At 53.9% G+C, this 13,013-nt stretch overlaps 2 protein-coding genes across 6 annotated transcripts in view; both read right to left on the bottom strand.

Annotated features, from left to right (window-relative positions):
* Positions 1–8,868, bottom strand: part of BMP1 (bone morphogenetic protein 1) — a 38,757-nt gene extending 29,889 nt beyond the window's left edge. For 2 of the 3 annotated variants that reach the window (XM_087816847.1, XM_087816850.1), the window contains exons 1-2: positions 8,710–8,868; positions 1,209–1,331 (exon numbers count right to left, since the gene is read on the bottom strand). In XM_087816847.1, the coding sequence (XP_087672973.1) occupies positions 1,209–1,331; positions 8,710–8,863 (277 nt within the window). In that variant the 5' untranslated portion in view covers positions 8,864–8,868. The remainder of the gene's footprint in view (positions 1–1,208; positions 1,332–8,709) is intronic. The other variant, XM_087816848.1, reaches the window with a different exon arrangement.
* Positions 8,869–10,212: 1,344 nt separating this feature from the next.
* On the bottom strand, positions 10,213–12,426 carry SFTPC (surfactant protein C). 3 transcript variants are annotated; one of them, XM_016211743.2, is made up of 5 exons: positions 12,370–12,426; positions 11,516–11,674; positions 11,034–11,156; positions 10,670–10,780; positions 10,213–10,350 (listed from the first exon to the last, which is right to left on the bottom strand). In XM_016211743.2, the coding sequence occupies exons 1-5, from the start codon at positions 12,409–12,411 to the stop codon at positions 10,213–10,215; spliced, it is 573 nt and encodes a 190-aa protein (XP_016067229.2). In that variant the 5' UTR covers positions 12,412–12,426. The 3 variants fall into 3 exon arrangements, with proteins under 3 accessions (XP_016067229.2, XP_087672191.1, XP_087672192.1); XM_087816065.1 differs by having other exon boundaries at positions 10,213–10,365; positions 10,664–10,780; positions 12,370–12,411; XM_087816066.1 differs by lacking the exon at positions 11,516–11,674 and having other exon boundaries at positions 10,213–10,365; positions 10,664–10,780; positions 12,370–12,411.
* Positions 12,427–13,013: the final 587 nt, after the last annotated feature.

The following is a 13,013-nucleotide window of genomic DNA, read 5'->3' as shown; positions in this document are numbered from 1 at the left end:
TATTTGTGGCACATACAGAACTTGATATTTTCTTTAAGTATTCCCAAATACATGTTCTCATTGGACATGGTAGCTCTCTGGGATGGACTGGGCAAGTGTCACTATCTACTTTTGAAAGATGAGGAAACTAAGGCCAAAGATTTGCCCGAAGTCACGAGATGGGTTAGTGGCAGCCTGGGTGATCCAGCTCCTCCATTCTGCTCTCCCCTCTTACCCTGCCTACTAGTCCCCACCAAGGTCGAGTAAGCCTCACTAGTTACCAGGCCACCAGGTGACGCTCCAATGCCAGCTGCTCTCTGGGGTAGTTTGACTTTCACTCCATGGGCTTCCCATGCCAGGGTCCTCCTTCATGCTGGACAAGACAACTGCCTGGCACCACCAGAGTGTGCCCAGAACAGGTTCCAGGTGAGCATCCACACCCTTTGGCAATGGGAGAGCTACCTGTGGGCAGGACTATGCTCCAGGGCAGTAAGAAGGCTGGACAGAACTGAGCTATGCCAGGCCTCATTCTTCCCATTCCCTCACCCATTCACAAGTGCCAGGTGGGTTGTCAGGTACTTGGACCACATGCAGGGATAAGAATAGCTTTGAGTCCAGCTGGGAAGATAGGCATATAAACAGATTGTTGCAATCTAGTGCAATAAGTGAGATGCTAACAATGTAAGTGCAGAGCAGAGAGAACACAGAAAATGGAGGTACAGTCATGTCTGGGGGGCAATCAGGGAAGTTTTCACAAGAGAAGCTCTTAAGATGGGCCTGGGAGGATGCATAGAAGCTTGCAAAGTGGGAGTGGGAGGAAAAGCCAGGAGGGAGTGTGGTGTTGAAGGAAGAGCCTTGGATTTGCAGTGAGAGGCTTGGTTCCTGTCCCAGCACACTACTGACTAGCTTTGTGATTTTGAGTAAGTCACGTTACCTCCGGGAACCTCAGTGTCTGTATCTGTAAAGTGGGAGTTGTCCTGACACCTACGTTTGAAGGTGGTTGGGAACAGGCAAGTTAGGTAATGCTTTTGAAAGTACTCTGTAAACTGTAAGCACAAAGATTGTTGGTTCTTAGTTCCTGGGAACGTCTACACTTGCCACTCCTCTGGGTTAGGGATGACGATATCCTAAGGGAAACAAGCTCAAGGCCTCTGTCCAGGAAGCCGGGAGGGTCCCAGGTTCTCCAATTCTGGGACCCATTTCTGACACATAGGAGGGCCAGTCCGTACCCAGTGTACCTGTAGCTTTGATGGAAGACCTGCGGATTGTACGCTGTCTGAAATCTGAGGCCTGTTGCACCTGGAAGGCCCTCAAATCCTCCTCATCCAGGGCAATGTCCCCGAGGAAGGCAGCTAGAGCAAAAAAAAGAGGCCAGGGGCCACATTAGTCCTCCTACCCGGCACTGACAGCCCCAAACCGTGGGCACACCCCCAGCGTCCACAACAACTTTACTCCTAACCCTGAGGAAGAAGGACAGTGGTGGCTGACTCTGGATCTCTTGGAGGAGACGCAAGCTTCCTTTTTAGTTGAGATCCCAGCAAAGCTGATGCCCAGCCCCTACCAGACCTTTAGCTCCATGAAGACATAGTCATGCCATTTATTCTACAGTTCTTTAGCAAATACTTAGTAAGTACCCACTGTGGGCCAGGTACTGCTCCAGTGATTAGCAAGACAGATGAGGTCCCTGCTCCTGGGGAGCTAACCTTCAACAACACACAAGTAAACCAGTATCGCATTTGAGAATTCCAGACAGTGAGGTGCTAAGAAGAAAACAGAAGGTCAGATGATAGAGTGTCTACTTTATGGGCCGATAACCTTGGCTGAACATGTGGTAGTCACTCCACAAATGCCGTTTCAATTATAATGAGGGGAGGATAGGAATAAAAAGTGGAACAGATAGGAAATTTAGGAAAATCAGGGCACGTGATGGGAGCTTCCCAGTCAGGAAACAGTTCAAGTGACTTCTATTCAGATTCTCAAGGTCTCCTCTCTGGGGGAAGAAGGACTGGGGGAAAAAGAGCCCCAATAGGCCATTTTGATTTCTGAAGCTGGGGGAGATGTTTCTGGAGAGATGAGCTAAACAGTCTATCTGCTTTTTGAGAAGTCAGGAGCAAGAGGAAACAGGCCACAGAGCAGAGCGCTCTGGAAGGAGCTCAGAAGTGAGCTGAGCTTCATGCTGGGCCCGGGCTGGGGAGGAGGGGCAGGAGGCGGAGCAGAGGGCAGCTTCCCCACAGCTCCACCCTGGCAACATCTGCTTCTCATCCCAGTGCTACACGGGCCTGGCGGGTAGCATGACACAAGTTGTTTTAACCTTGAGGCCTTGCACACACACAGGTTTCTCCTCCCCAGATGGCCAGCTGGGTGGACACACACACACACACACACACACACACACAATCAGACACATGGGGTTAGTGCTCCTACAGACATAGAGTGACATCCACACCCATGCCATCAAACACAGAGCTCCGCAATGTCACAGAAACACCGCTGCACACATAAGCCATGCCCGCACTGCCCTGAAAGGTGGAAGGCACTGGATAACGTTTGTCTGAGTGAAGTATCATCCTGCTCTTCTTTGGGTCTGCAAACACGTGCTCACAGAAACACACTCTTCTGTAGTTGTGACCTAGAACTGAATTAGCAGAGTGTGGGAGTGACCCTTTTACAAATACAGAAACTGAGGCCCAGAAGGGAAATGATTTAACCGCGGCCATGCTGCTAGACACTAGAAAGTCTGGATTTATAACTCAGGCATCCTGATTCCCTGTCCAGTGCTTACTGCACTCAAGTTCATTACTTCCGTAAAACCTATATTGTAAGTACATATAAATAGAAATAGACACTCAGACACACACACTCACCAAAAAATACACAGTCACAGACGGTCCTAAAAACACACATGCACAAGCTCCAACACACACAAACCAACTGCAAGTTCCAAACTCATTAAGCCAGTAATAGTGGCGATAATGACACCTTGTATAAATGTCTGCTGCAATTTATGTGGTGTTTTCCAGTCAACAAACTACTTTTACGTTAATGAATTCATTTAAACCTGGCCCACCCAGTACATGCCCATTCAGCCATACTCCACCCATCCATTTGCCTAGGAGTGTCCCATTACAAATTCACGGAGAGATAATCTGGTGGCTAGATTCCAGCCCACCTCCCTGACTTTAGAGATCGGAATACTTGGGCCTAAGAGGGGAAATGACTTGCCCAAAGTCACCAGCCGATAAATGGCCCAGTATCTCTTCCACCACATGAAAAAGATTCTCTTACTCAAAATGTCACCCTTGGCTCAGCAACTGATGGGACAGCGACAGAAGACACTTCTTAGCTGACATGAAAAGGTGGCCTTAGCAAGGATATGGAAGAGGGAGTACATCCCAAGGAGGCAGTGGTGGGTTTCTATGCACCAACATTCACACAGGCACTCACAGGTACATGAACACCCCCATACCTTTGCATACTTTGCTCCTTTGCACAGACCCTGCCCTTCCAGGTTCACGCACCCACCCCCATGGATATCACCATATACACACGTGGCTGGACATGTAGACTTCTCTTTGGACATAGCAGCAAAGAGCAAGGTCTTTGGAGTCAGACAGACCTGTCTTTGAGTCCTAACTTGGCTACTTCTCACTGACAAGTCATATAGACTCTTCTAAACCTTAATTTTCTCTTATATTTAGAGGAGCTAATAAAAGAATCTGTCTCCTAGGATTTATTGACATGAAATAAGGCACATAAATGAAGCACCTAGCACCAAGCCTGGAGCATAGTAAGCACCCACTAAATGGACACTGTTAATATTACCCTAATAACAATCCCATAAGCTCAAGTTTAGCTCTCCACTTTCCCAGGGCATTGGTTCACCCACAGTGGCTTCCTGGCTGAGTGAAGCCAAGTGCTCAGAAGCAGAACCTCAAATTCCAAGTACAGAACTGTGCTGGCCTGTGGGACTAGGGCAGTGAGGAAGGCAGGGCAAGTGGAAGGCTGGGCAGGCCCTGGGCTGGCCGCAGAGCTCATCTGCAGAGCCAGTGCCTTGGGGTGGGGATGTCATGACTGAAGAATGCGTGGGAACCGTGGGGAAAGATGAGGTGGGCAGGAGAGGCTTATGGCCAAGAGCTGGGCCTGAAGGCCCTGCCCTTTTGGGATCCCCCCTGAGGACTCCAGGAAATCTGGATGCTGGGGAGTCCAGAACTCCCTTCCTTATGTGGAAAAAAGCCCTGGGGTCAGGGTCAGGGTAGTAGTTGTTTTCAAAAAACAGTAGATGTTTATGGAATCAAAAGTTTTTGTTTTGTTTTCTGGCTATAAACCAGTTAGGAGCACACATGGCTGCTCTATGGCTAGGTCCCAGGAGTAGGAGAGGAAAGAAGAGAGCCCACTGGACCCCATGTGCCCATCCTTTAGGTTGGCCTGTTGACTTCACAGTGTCCTCCCCTGGGGTGTAGAAAGGCATCCCCTTGTGGGGGGGGCAGGGAGAGGAGCTGTCTAGTGTGATGAAATCCCAACACCATGAATACCGGGCATACATAGGTCCCATCACACAAATGCAAACTTCTAGCTGGGGCAGGACATGTTCAAGCTCCCACAAATGTTTGTGCTTAATCACAGGTGTCCACTATACACAGGTGCACATATGCGCACACACATGCAGGAGCACCCACATGGATAGTTGAACAGACTTGCCCATAAAGCAGGGGCACATCCAGAAATGTGCAAAAACACACTCAACTACTTTCCTATGTAAGCCCTAGTGTTTTCATACACACAAATGAGTGTATGTGCATATCCCATTTCACAGGCCATGCCACTGGAGGAGAAGGGTACCTTTAGAAATAGTGTATGTGTGTGGGGGGGGATGATAGATAATTAGTCGATTCCTCTGGATATCCTTTAGGAGGTTCTTAGTGGCCTGAGGAACAACACATTCTACTCCCTCTTCCCCTTCTCCCCTAATCTCTGGAGAAGCTAGAATATTTGAGAGTTCTTTCTCCCTGGGGAGTCCCATTGGTCCCCCTCCATCTAGAGCCCAGGGAGATTGTAAGTCTATTCCTCCTTCCTTGGGGCACCTAAAAGAGAAGGTGACTCAGGGAGCAGGGGCTTAAGTGGGTAGGTGACTCATTCACAGTGTCTGGAGGGAGAGTGTGGTCTCGAAAGAGAAGAGATTGTTGCAGGATCCTAAGCCTGGAACCTATTCCTCTGAGGCTCCCTGAAGGCCAAACGTGGGCCACGAGGCTTCTGGGATGAGGATGGTGATGAGGGCTCGTGAGCTATGGCCCACCTCACCTCCCAAAGCAGACCTCTGAGCTGCCAGGTGAGGCCAAAGTAAGGTCCTTGCTGGCTGGGGAGCAGTCCCATGGGCTTCTTTGTTTACAGGAGCAACTGGTCCCAATTCCTGCCTCTAAGTTTCTCCCAGAGCCCTGATGGTCACTGTCAAGTCACCAGGACAGCCAAATGGAGCTGGGAATCTCAGGGAAGGACCCTCTTGATGGTTTGGCAACCTAACATACAAGAAATCAGGACCTGCAATCTCCCTGGGCAAGGGTGTGTGTGGCAGGAGTGGGGCTCAGTGGAACCAGCTCCCAGCACACACACAAAGACCAGCTCGGTGTCTTGCCCATTGCTCTTGTCTCGCCCAAAAGATCCAGGAACCTCTCCAGGGAATCAAGGATCTTAATTTTTCCCTTACTGCAACAGTAACCGTAACTCTCATAGTAATAGCAAGAGGTGACCTCAAATGAAGCAGCCTGGCTATCCTGAGAGATCGCAGGTAAGCCAGGGGATCAATGGGGCTTTCATTCTTGGTCCTCCGTGCTCAAGGAGGAGGGGGAACGGGAACAAGAGAGACCTGGAGAGGGTCATGTGAACAGAGGTAAGCAGGCACACCGAGTGCATCCGAAGGAAGTACAAGCATACCTTGGAGATATTGCAGGTTTAGTTCCAGACCACTGCAATAAAGTTAATACCGCAATAAAACAAATCACACAAATTTTTTGGTTTCTCAGTGCCTATAAAAGTTATGTTTACACTATATTGTAGTCTATTAAGTGTGCAACAGTGTTGTTGTGTCTAAAAATGTACATACCTTAAGTTAAAATATTTTAATGCTAAAAAATGCTAACCATCATCTGAGTATATTGGAAAAAATGGCACTGATAGACTTGCTTGGCGCAGGGTTGTCACAAACTCAATTTGTAAAAAATGCAATATCTGAAAAGCACAATACAATGAGGGATGCCCGTAGAGCCAGGTATGCCTGCCATCATCACCTCCAACACCTGGAGGTCAGGGATCAGCAGGAGCAAGAGGCAAGGCCTGGCAGGAGAAACAGAGAAAAGAGCCTGGCAACCTAAGGTTTGAGGATGTGGGTGTGGGGTCTTAAGGACTCAGGGCGGAGGGAGGCAGGGCTGCACCAGTCACACCCAGGAGGAAGGCCTGATCTGACCCTGAATCTTGGCCTTGTCAGGCTCTTGGGCCCTCTCAGCCACCCTCAGGCCTGGCCCAGCTCCCCACCAGCCTCACTTCACCCTGGTGTAGAGCTTTCTCCAGAACCCTTGTTTGAAGTTCCAAGTGAGTCAGCCCCACCCTAACATGAAATCTGAGACTGGGGATAAAGCCCTCAGCCTCCCGCTGCTCTGAAAATCACTCCCAACTTCCAACTAGTAGTGAAATATGTCACATTGACTTCCTACCCAGTCTTTAAGGCCTTGCTCCAGCCTGCCTCCTCCATGAAGACCCTCAAACCTCCCCAGCCTGCTATGATCACTGTTTCTCCACCACCACCCCACCAGGGATGCAGAGGGGCAGGAAGCTCCTTGAGACTTTAGGGTCTTTCCCTCCAAGGTGGCACATATGAATCTTGGTTTGTGCTGTTGGTTCCTTCCCCATGCATTGTCCGCTCTTGGACTGCAAGCTCCTTGAGGGCAGGGGCCATACCTTATATTTCTCTGTGTCTCCCACAACATCAAGCCCAGGGCCTGACACATATTAGGCATTCAGTAAATGTAGATAAGTTGAATGAATAAGTGACATAAAGACAGGGTCAGGGAGACACTCTCTTTTTCTGAAAACCAAGCCTATTTCCTCAGAAGGAAAATGACGTGAGAGTGTGAGGCACAGAAAACAGGGGGCAGACAGCCAACATTTATTTATTGTTTATTTATTATTTACTTAGTGTGTGTTAAGCTCTAATAAGTGTTTTATATATGTTCTCATATTTAACCCTTACCACCAACTCTGCAGAGAGGTGTATGATCAGTAACATTTTACAGGTGAGAAAAGCAAAGTTCACAGATGCTAATTAACATTCCCAAGGTGGTAGAGCTAATGAGTTGAGGATCCAGGATTGACAGCTAGGTCTGCCTGCCCCCAAAGCCCACGCTCTGTCCACTTAGCCTTCCGCTCACCCCAAACCCAGTGAGAAAGATGACAGCTAACTCCGTGGTTTACCCACAGCCCAGTAGGAGTGGAGGAAGAAGGGCAGAAAGATTTGGTTTCTCCTCCCACAGGAAGGGGCTCCTTTTCTGTAGTTTGCTGTGATCCATCCACCCAAAGAGGGGTCCCCAGGGTCAGAACTCCAGCAACCTGCACCAGCCCCCAACCCCTTGTGCCACACACAGGCACTCCTAGAACTCTAGGAACTGTGCCACTGCCTCTGGCTCTGGCTATTTGGAGGCAGGCTGAAGTCAGAGGCAGGAAGTCTAGGAAAGGTTCTGATATCGTATGCCCTGTGTGTTCTCTTGTCCCAAGCAGCCTGTGCAGGGTCATCGGATCAGGCAAATAGCCGGAGTGCCTGGCCATCTGGTCACTACTGGGGTAGGACCCCTCTGGGCTAGCAGAAGTGAAGAGGTTATACAGGGTCTTCATGGACAAAGAGCACACACACACACACACACTCTCACGCACACGCCAGGGCCCAGACCTCAGCTAATAACCCTCCAGTGTCTGTGGACTGAGATAGCTGATATACAGTGTCTGAGTTCTCTGTGTTTCTCCCCCAGCTTAGCAGAAGTAAGTCCCCCTCCTGCACTGGCTTCTCTGACTTTGACAGCTGTCTCCTCAGCCCCAGAAAGCTGCTGTGCTGGTGGGGACCACAAGGCACCCAGGGAGTATGATCTCAGAGGGTCCCTTGGGAAACTTTCTTCTTCCACTTGGGCTGGGTGGGGGGCCTCAGGAGACCTGCTCCTCGGAGATGCAGGCCACCCCAATCCCCCAAACCCCCAAACCCAGGAGACGGATGTGCAGTCCCGGGCAGCCAGACAGGCTGGAAAACGCCAGTGTCCTGGAGCCAGAGACTAGGGAGAAGGGAGAAGTTTCTCTCTCTCTCTCTCCTCTTCTCTCTCTTCCTCTCTTCCTCTCTCTCTCTCTCTCTCTCTCACGGGAGGTTGGCCAGAAAAGTTTCCTGCAGGAGGAAAAGCCTCCTTGGCTGCAGGTTTCTCTCAGGACACAGGGAACTTGCCCCCAGGAATCCTCTGAGAAAACAAGAGGCAGAGGCTTCCACAAACAGCGCAAAAGTTCAGTCCTAAAAGTCCCCCAAACTTCCCCTCCCTCCTTCCCTCCTTCTTTTGTTCCCCACAGCATTGCCAACCAGGCAGCTCCCGCATTCCCACACCGGACCGTCCTCCCCCCGCGCGAACCCCGCGCAGCTCGCGCCTCCCGGCCCGGCCGGCCTGCGCCCGGTCCGCGCGCCCCGCAGGCCGCAGGATGGGGGTCGCCTACCCGCCTTGCAGGGGTCTTTGTAGTTGAGGGGCTCCGAGTCGTCCTCCTCGCCCAGGTCATAGGTGTAGTCGGCCAAATCCAGCGGGCGGCCGGGGCGCGGGAGCAGCAGCAGCCCGAGCAGCAGCGGCAGGGGCAGGCGGGCCACGCCGGGCATGCTGGCGGCGGGCGCGGCGGCGGCGGCGGCGGCGGCGGCGGGTCGCGCCCGGACGCGGGAGCGGGCGAGGGGAAGCGGAGCGCTGAAGGCGAGGGGGAGGCGCTCCCCTCCCCGCCCGCCCGCCGCTCTCCCCGCCCGCCGGCTCCCCCCGCGCTCCCCACCTCTCTCCTTCCCTGCGCCTGCCGCCCTCCTTCCTGTCCCCCGCCCCTCGGCCGCCCGCTCCCGGCCCGCTCCCTCCTCCAGCCTCCCGCTCGCTCCCTTCCCTTCTTTTTCTCCTTCCTTCTCTCCCTCCCTCGCTCCTGCGCCGCCACCCCCACCCCCCCTTAGGGAAATGAGCTCGCTGGGGGGCGGGTTTTCGCCCGGAGCTCGGCCCCCTCGGGGCTGGGATCGCGATCGGCCCGCGGGTCCGGGCCCCGCGCCAGCCGGGGCGGGGAAGGCGAACAGCTCGCCCGCGCTGGGAAGGGGCTTGGGCGTCCGGGGCGAGGGGTGCGGGCCCCGGGGTGCCGGTGGCGGCGGCTCCGCCAGCTGCCCTCTAGCGGTGCTTCTCCCATGCGCGCCCCGCCGGAGCTCCTCACGGTGCGGGACACGTTGTCAGGGCGCTCGCGCAGCCTCTTCCTCGCTCCGTCTCTAGCTCTCTGCCTTTGCTTCTCAGCCTGCGTCTCTCGGTCCCTTCCTTCTCCGATCCTCGCTCTCTCCCATCTTGGTCACTGTCCCTAGAGTCCCGTCTCTCGCCCTCCCTCGGTAGACGCCACCGGAGGGCGCCTAAAGCCCGTGGATCGCTTCCCGGTCCCCTTTCCCCCATCACCCTGGGACGGGGAGAACGGGGAAAGCCCCCTTTGCTCCCCAAGGCCCTACCCTTCCCCTGGCCCGCCCCCACCACCAGCAGGACCCAGGGGGTATGGGAGGAGAGAAGAGGGACACCGCTTGCTTTTCAATCAGGCTGCTTTATTTTGTGTGTGAAAGGCGTCCCCTGGCCCCTAGTAGCCACCTCTCTTCTGCTGGCTCCCACCTCTCCCCACAGCTCCCATTTCTCCCGGGCTAGTCCCTATGGTGTAGCAGAAGCAGCTTCCTGCCTGTTTGCCAAGACCCTTTGCTCACGGAACTTTCCTGTCCCTTTTGGGCTTCCGCAGGCTCTGTGAAGCAAAGAAACACTGTTTATTATGTGAGGGAAAGGGACTGGGGGTGGGGGTGGCAATGTCTGTGGATCTTCCCTCCCCTGATCTCCCTAAGTGACCCTGCTCAAAGGATCCCCCTGTGCCAGGTCAGCTGACAAGGCCAGGTGGCCCAAGCCTTCCATGGGCACAGGTGCCCTGGTGCTCTGGCAGTCACACCTGCTCACCTGAGGGGGCCTAGATGTAGTAGAGCGGCACCTCGCCACACAGGGTGCTCAGAGTGGGGCCCAGGAAGTCCACGCTCCTGGAAGACTCTGCGCCATTGTCTCGACCCTCCACCTGGCCCAGCTCAGAGGGGGGCACTGCGGGCTTGACCTGGAAAGAGCAGGGCTTTGGAGCCTGGGAACTGAGTTGATATCTCTCTGAGCCTTGGTTTCCTCGCCAGTTAAGAGGGGGCTGTACTGGAGTCAGAAGCCCCCAGGTGGTATGTGGGTTCAACTAGGCTGGAAGCTTGGTGGTGGGGCAGGGCTGGGGAATAGGTAGGGAAGGTGTGATGCAGGCGTCTAGAAAGGGGCACTCACCTGGCAGCCTGCCAGGAGCAGTGCTTTACAGGTGACAGATAGCCATCACCTCACATGTTCCTCCCAGCAGCCCAGGGAGGGAGACAACCCACTTTTCTCACCCTCACACCCACCTGGAGGTTCTGGAGCTTTTTAGTGAGAGTCTCAAGGCTGGGGATTCTCTCCGGAGCCATCTTCATGATGAAGCAGTAGGTGCCCGGGGCGGGCTTATAGGCAATCAAGAGCTAGGCACAGGAATCCCAGAGATCATTCAGGAAGGCCTTGCCTTGCACTCTCTAACCTTTATCCTGGGCCATTTCCCTCTAGGTTGAGCACAGGAAGGACTCATACTGGAAGCTGGGGGGCAGGCACAACCAGGGGAGGCAAAAGGGCTGGGAGATGAGATGGATGTGTATGAAGTGGCACAGCTGGGTAGGTCTAGCAGAATCTTGTCAGTGGTCCCCCAGGCCCAAGGTCAAGAGGTCCAGGCATACCCACCCGTTGGTAGTCATACACTACAATGCCAGTGGAGCCAATGGAGAAGGTGGCAGTGGTGCCCACACGCTCACTCAGGGCCAGGCGTTGCTGGGCTTCCGGCCCTGCAATGCTCATCTCGAGGACCTGGGGAAGGGGACAGTGCTGCCTGGCATCCCTCTTTCCCCACCTGTCTCTTCAGTACTCATGCCCATCCCCAGTCCTCTGTACTCAAATGCAATTCCTTCTTCCCTGAGAGTTTGGAGAGGCTGAGTGGAACCAGGTGCTGGAGGGAACGGGCTGTCCCACCGTGGGGCAGGGGCCTGGTGGAAAAGCCCAGGCCAGGTTTGCCACCCTGTTCATGCCTCTGTCCTTTCATGAGGTGCTCCTTGCCTCATCCTCTCATCCCTCTTGGGCAGCTTGCTGTCTGCCCAGCCCCCCCTCCACCAGCCCATCTCTCTGATATGTCTTATACTGGCTGCCCACCCCATCCCAGGCCTGCTCACCATCTCAGTATGTTTCTGGCTCATGTGAAGACCCATGAGCAGGGCCCCTACAATCACCACGACGACAAGGACCACCACCACGACCACGATGAGAAGGCGTTTGAGGTGCACAGGGCAGCAAGGGATGCGGAACCGGCCCTGGGGGGCTGCTGAGTAGTCCTGATGTGGTGGGACAGAGAAGAGACAGGTGTAAAGTCATGAGGATGCCCCCTCTTCTCCCTGTAGAAGCTGGACACCTTCCCATACCCTTCCAGGGCTGGGCAACCAATGCTATAGACGTGGAGAGGAGGGATGAGGAGATCAGAGAAGGCTTCCTGGAAGAGGTGCCCCAGATTCCGACAAACTCATAGATGGTGAGAAGTGAGGTCTTGCTTGGAGAGACCCACGAGAGCCTGCTTCACCAGTCACATCTCCTGCTATTTCCTCCAGACCCCTGGCACCCCAGCCCTGCCCAGTCCCTGGCCGTTCCCCATGCTCTCTCACACCTCCATGCCTTTACAAATACCACCCTTCTTCCTGCAGTGCCTTCCTCCCTCTCCAACTGGAAGTGCCTACGTATTCTTCTGGAGCCAGCTCAAATATAATTTTCTTAGTGGAACTTCAAGTAATGTCTCCCTCCTCAGTGCCCTCTTCAGCTCTTTCCACTGACCTCCGTGGTGGTGCTCAGCCTCTTACATTGGAGTCACTGACTGCCACGTCTATCTCCCCCAAGGGACTCTGTCTTAGTGGATGACATCCCTGCCCTAACTTAGCACAGCCCTGGGTTGATCAGGTAAATGAATTTGGAAGAGGAAACAGGTTGGAGGAGGCAGGGTCCACCACACGCATGCACACACACGCATGATCACACTCACCGGTGGGCTCTCCATCAGGACCTCTTTGCTACCCACGTCCATCTTGCTGCAGGCACCTTCCCCTCCTCAACTCCCAAGTGGAACTAGAGTCTTATATGTGCCAGTAGGGAGAGGGGACAGAGGTGAAAGACCCGGCCCCCACCTGCCAGCTGAGACCTTGGCTTTGAAGCCTGTTTGTTCCTGGCCCTCCAGAACCAAGGCCCTGATAAGCCGGCTGCAAGAGCGCCTAAGGGCCCTTGGCCTTGGCACATGAACCCTCTTGGCCCCAGCAGGAGCAGAGCTGGGTGAGCAGAGCAAACTTGCCCTTGGGCAATCTGTGCCTCTTACTACAGGTGTCTTCCTGGTGTGCCTGCCTTTCTTGTTGACACCTGCCCTTGTCACCCTGTGGCTTTCCCTGTTCTTCTGCCAGGCCAAACCTCTCAGGAAGCCAAGGGTCTGACCCAATGGGGAGTCCATCACTTTCCCCAAGAGAATTTCCCCCAAGCATAGGGATGAGCTCCAGGACAGAGTGTGAGGAGATAGTGCCTGTGGACCAGAGGGGGCACTGCTGAAGGTATCAGTGTGGGGGTTCATAAACAGTTCATAAATGCTCTGGGAGTGTCAAATTTTCACTTGAAATACTCTACCTGCCTCTCTCGTCTCCC

This window comes from Miniopterus natalensis, chromosome 4, assembly GCF_054644295.1.
Source record: "Miniopterus natalensis isolate mMinNat1 chromosome 4, mMinNat1.hap1, whole genome shotgun sequence".
NCBI classification, from domain to species: Eukaryota; Metazoa; Chordata; class Mammalia; order Chiroptera; family Miniopteridae; genus Miniopterus; species Miniopterus natalensis.
This window is presented reverse-complemented; position numbering and strand designations above follow the sequence as displayed.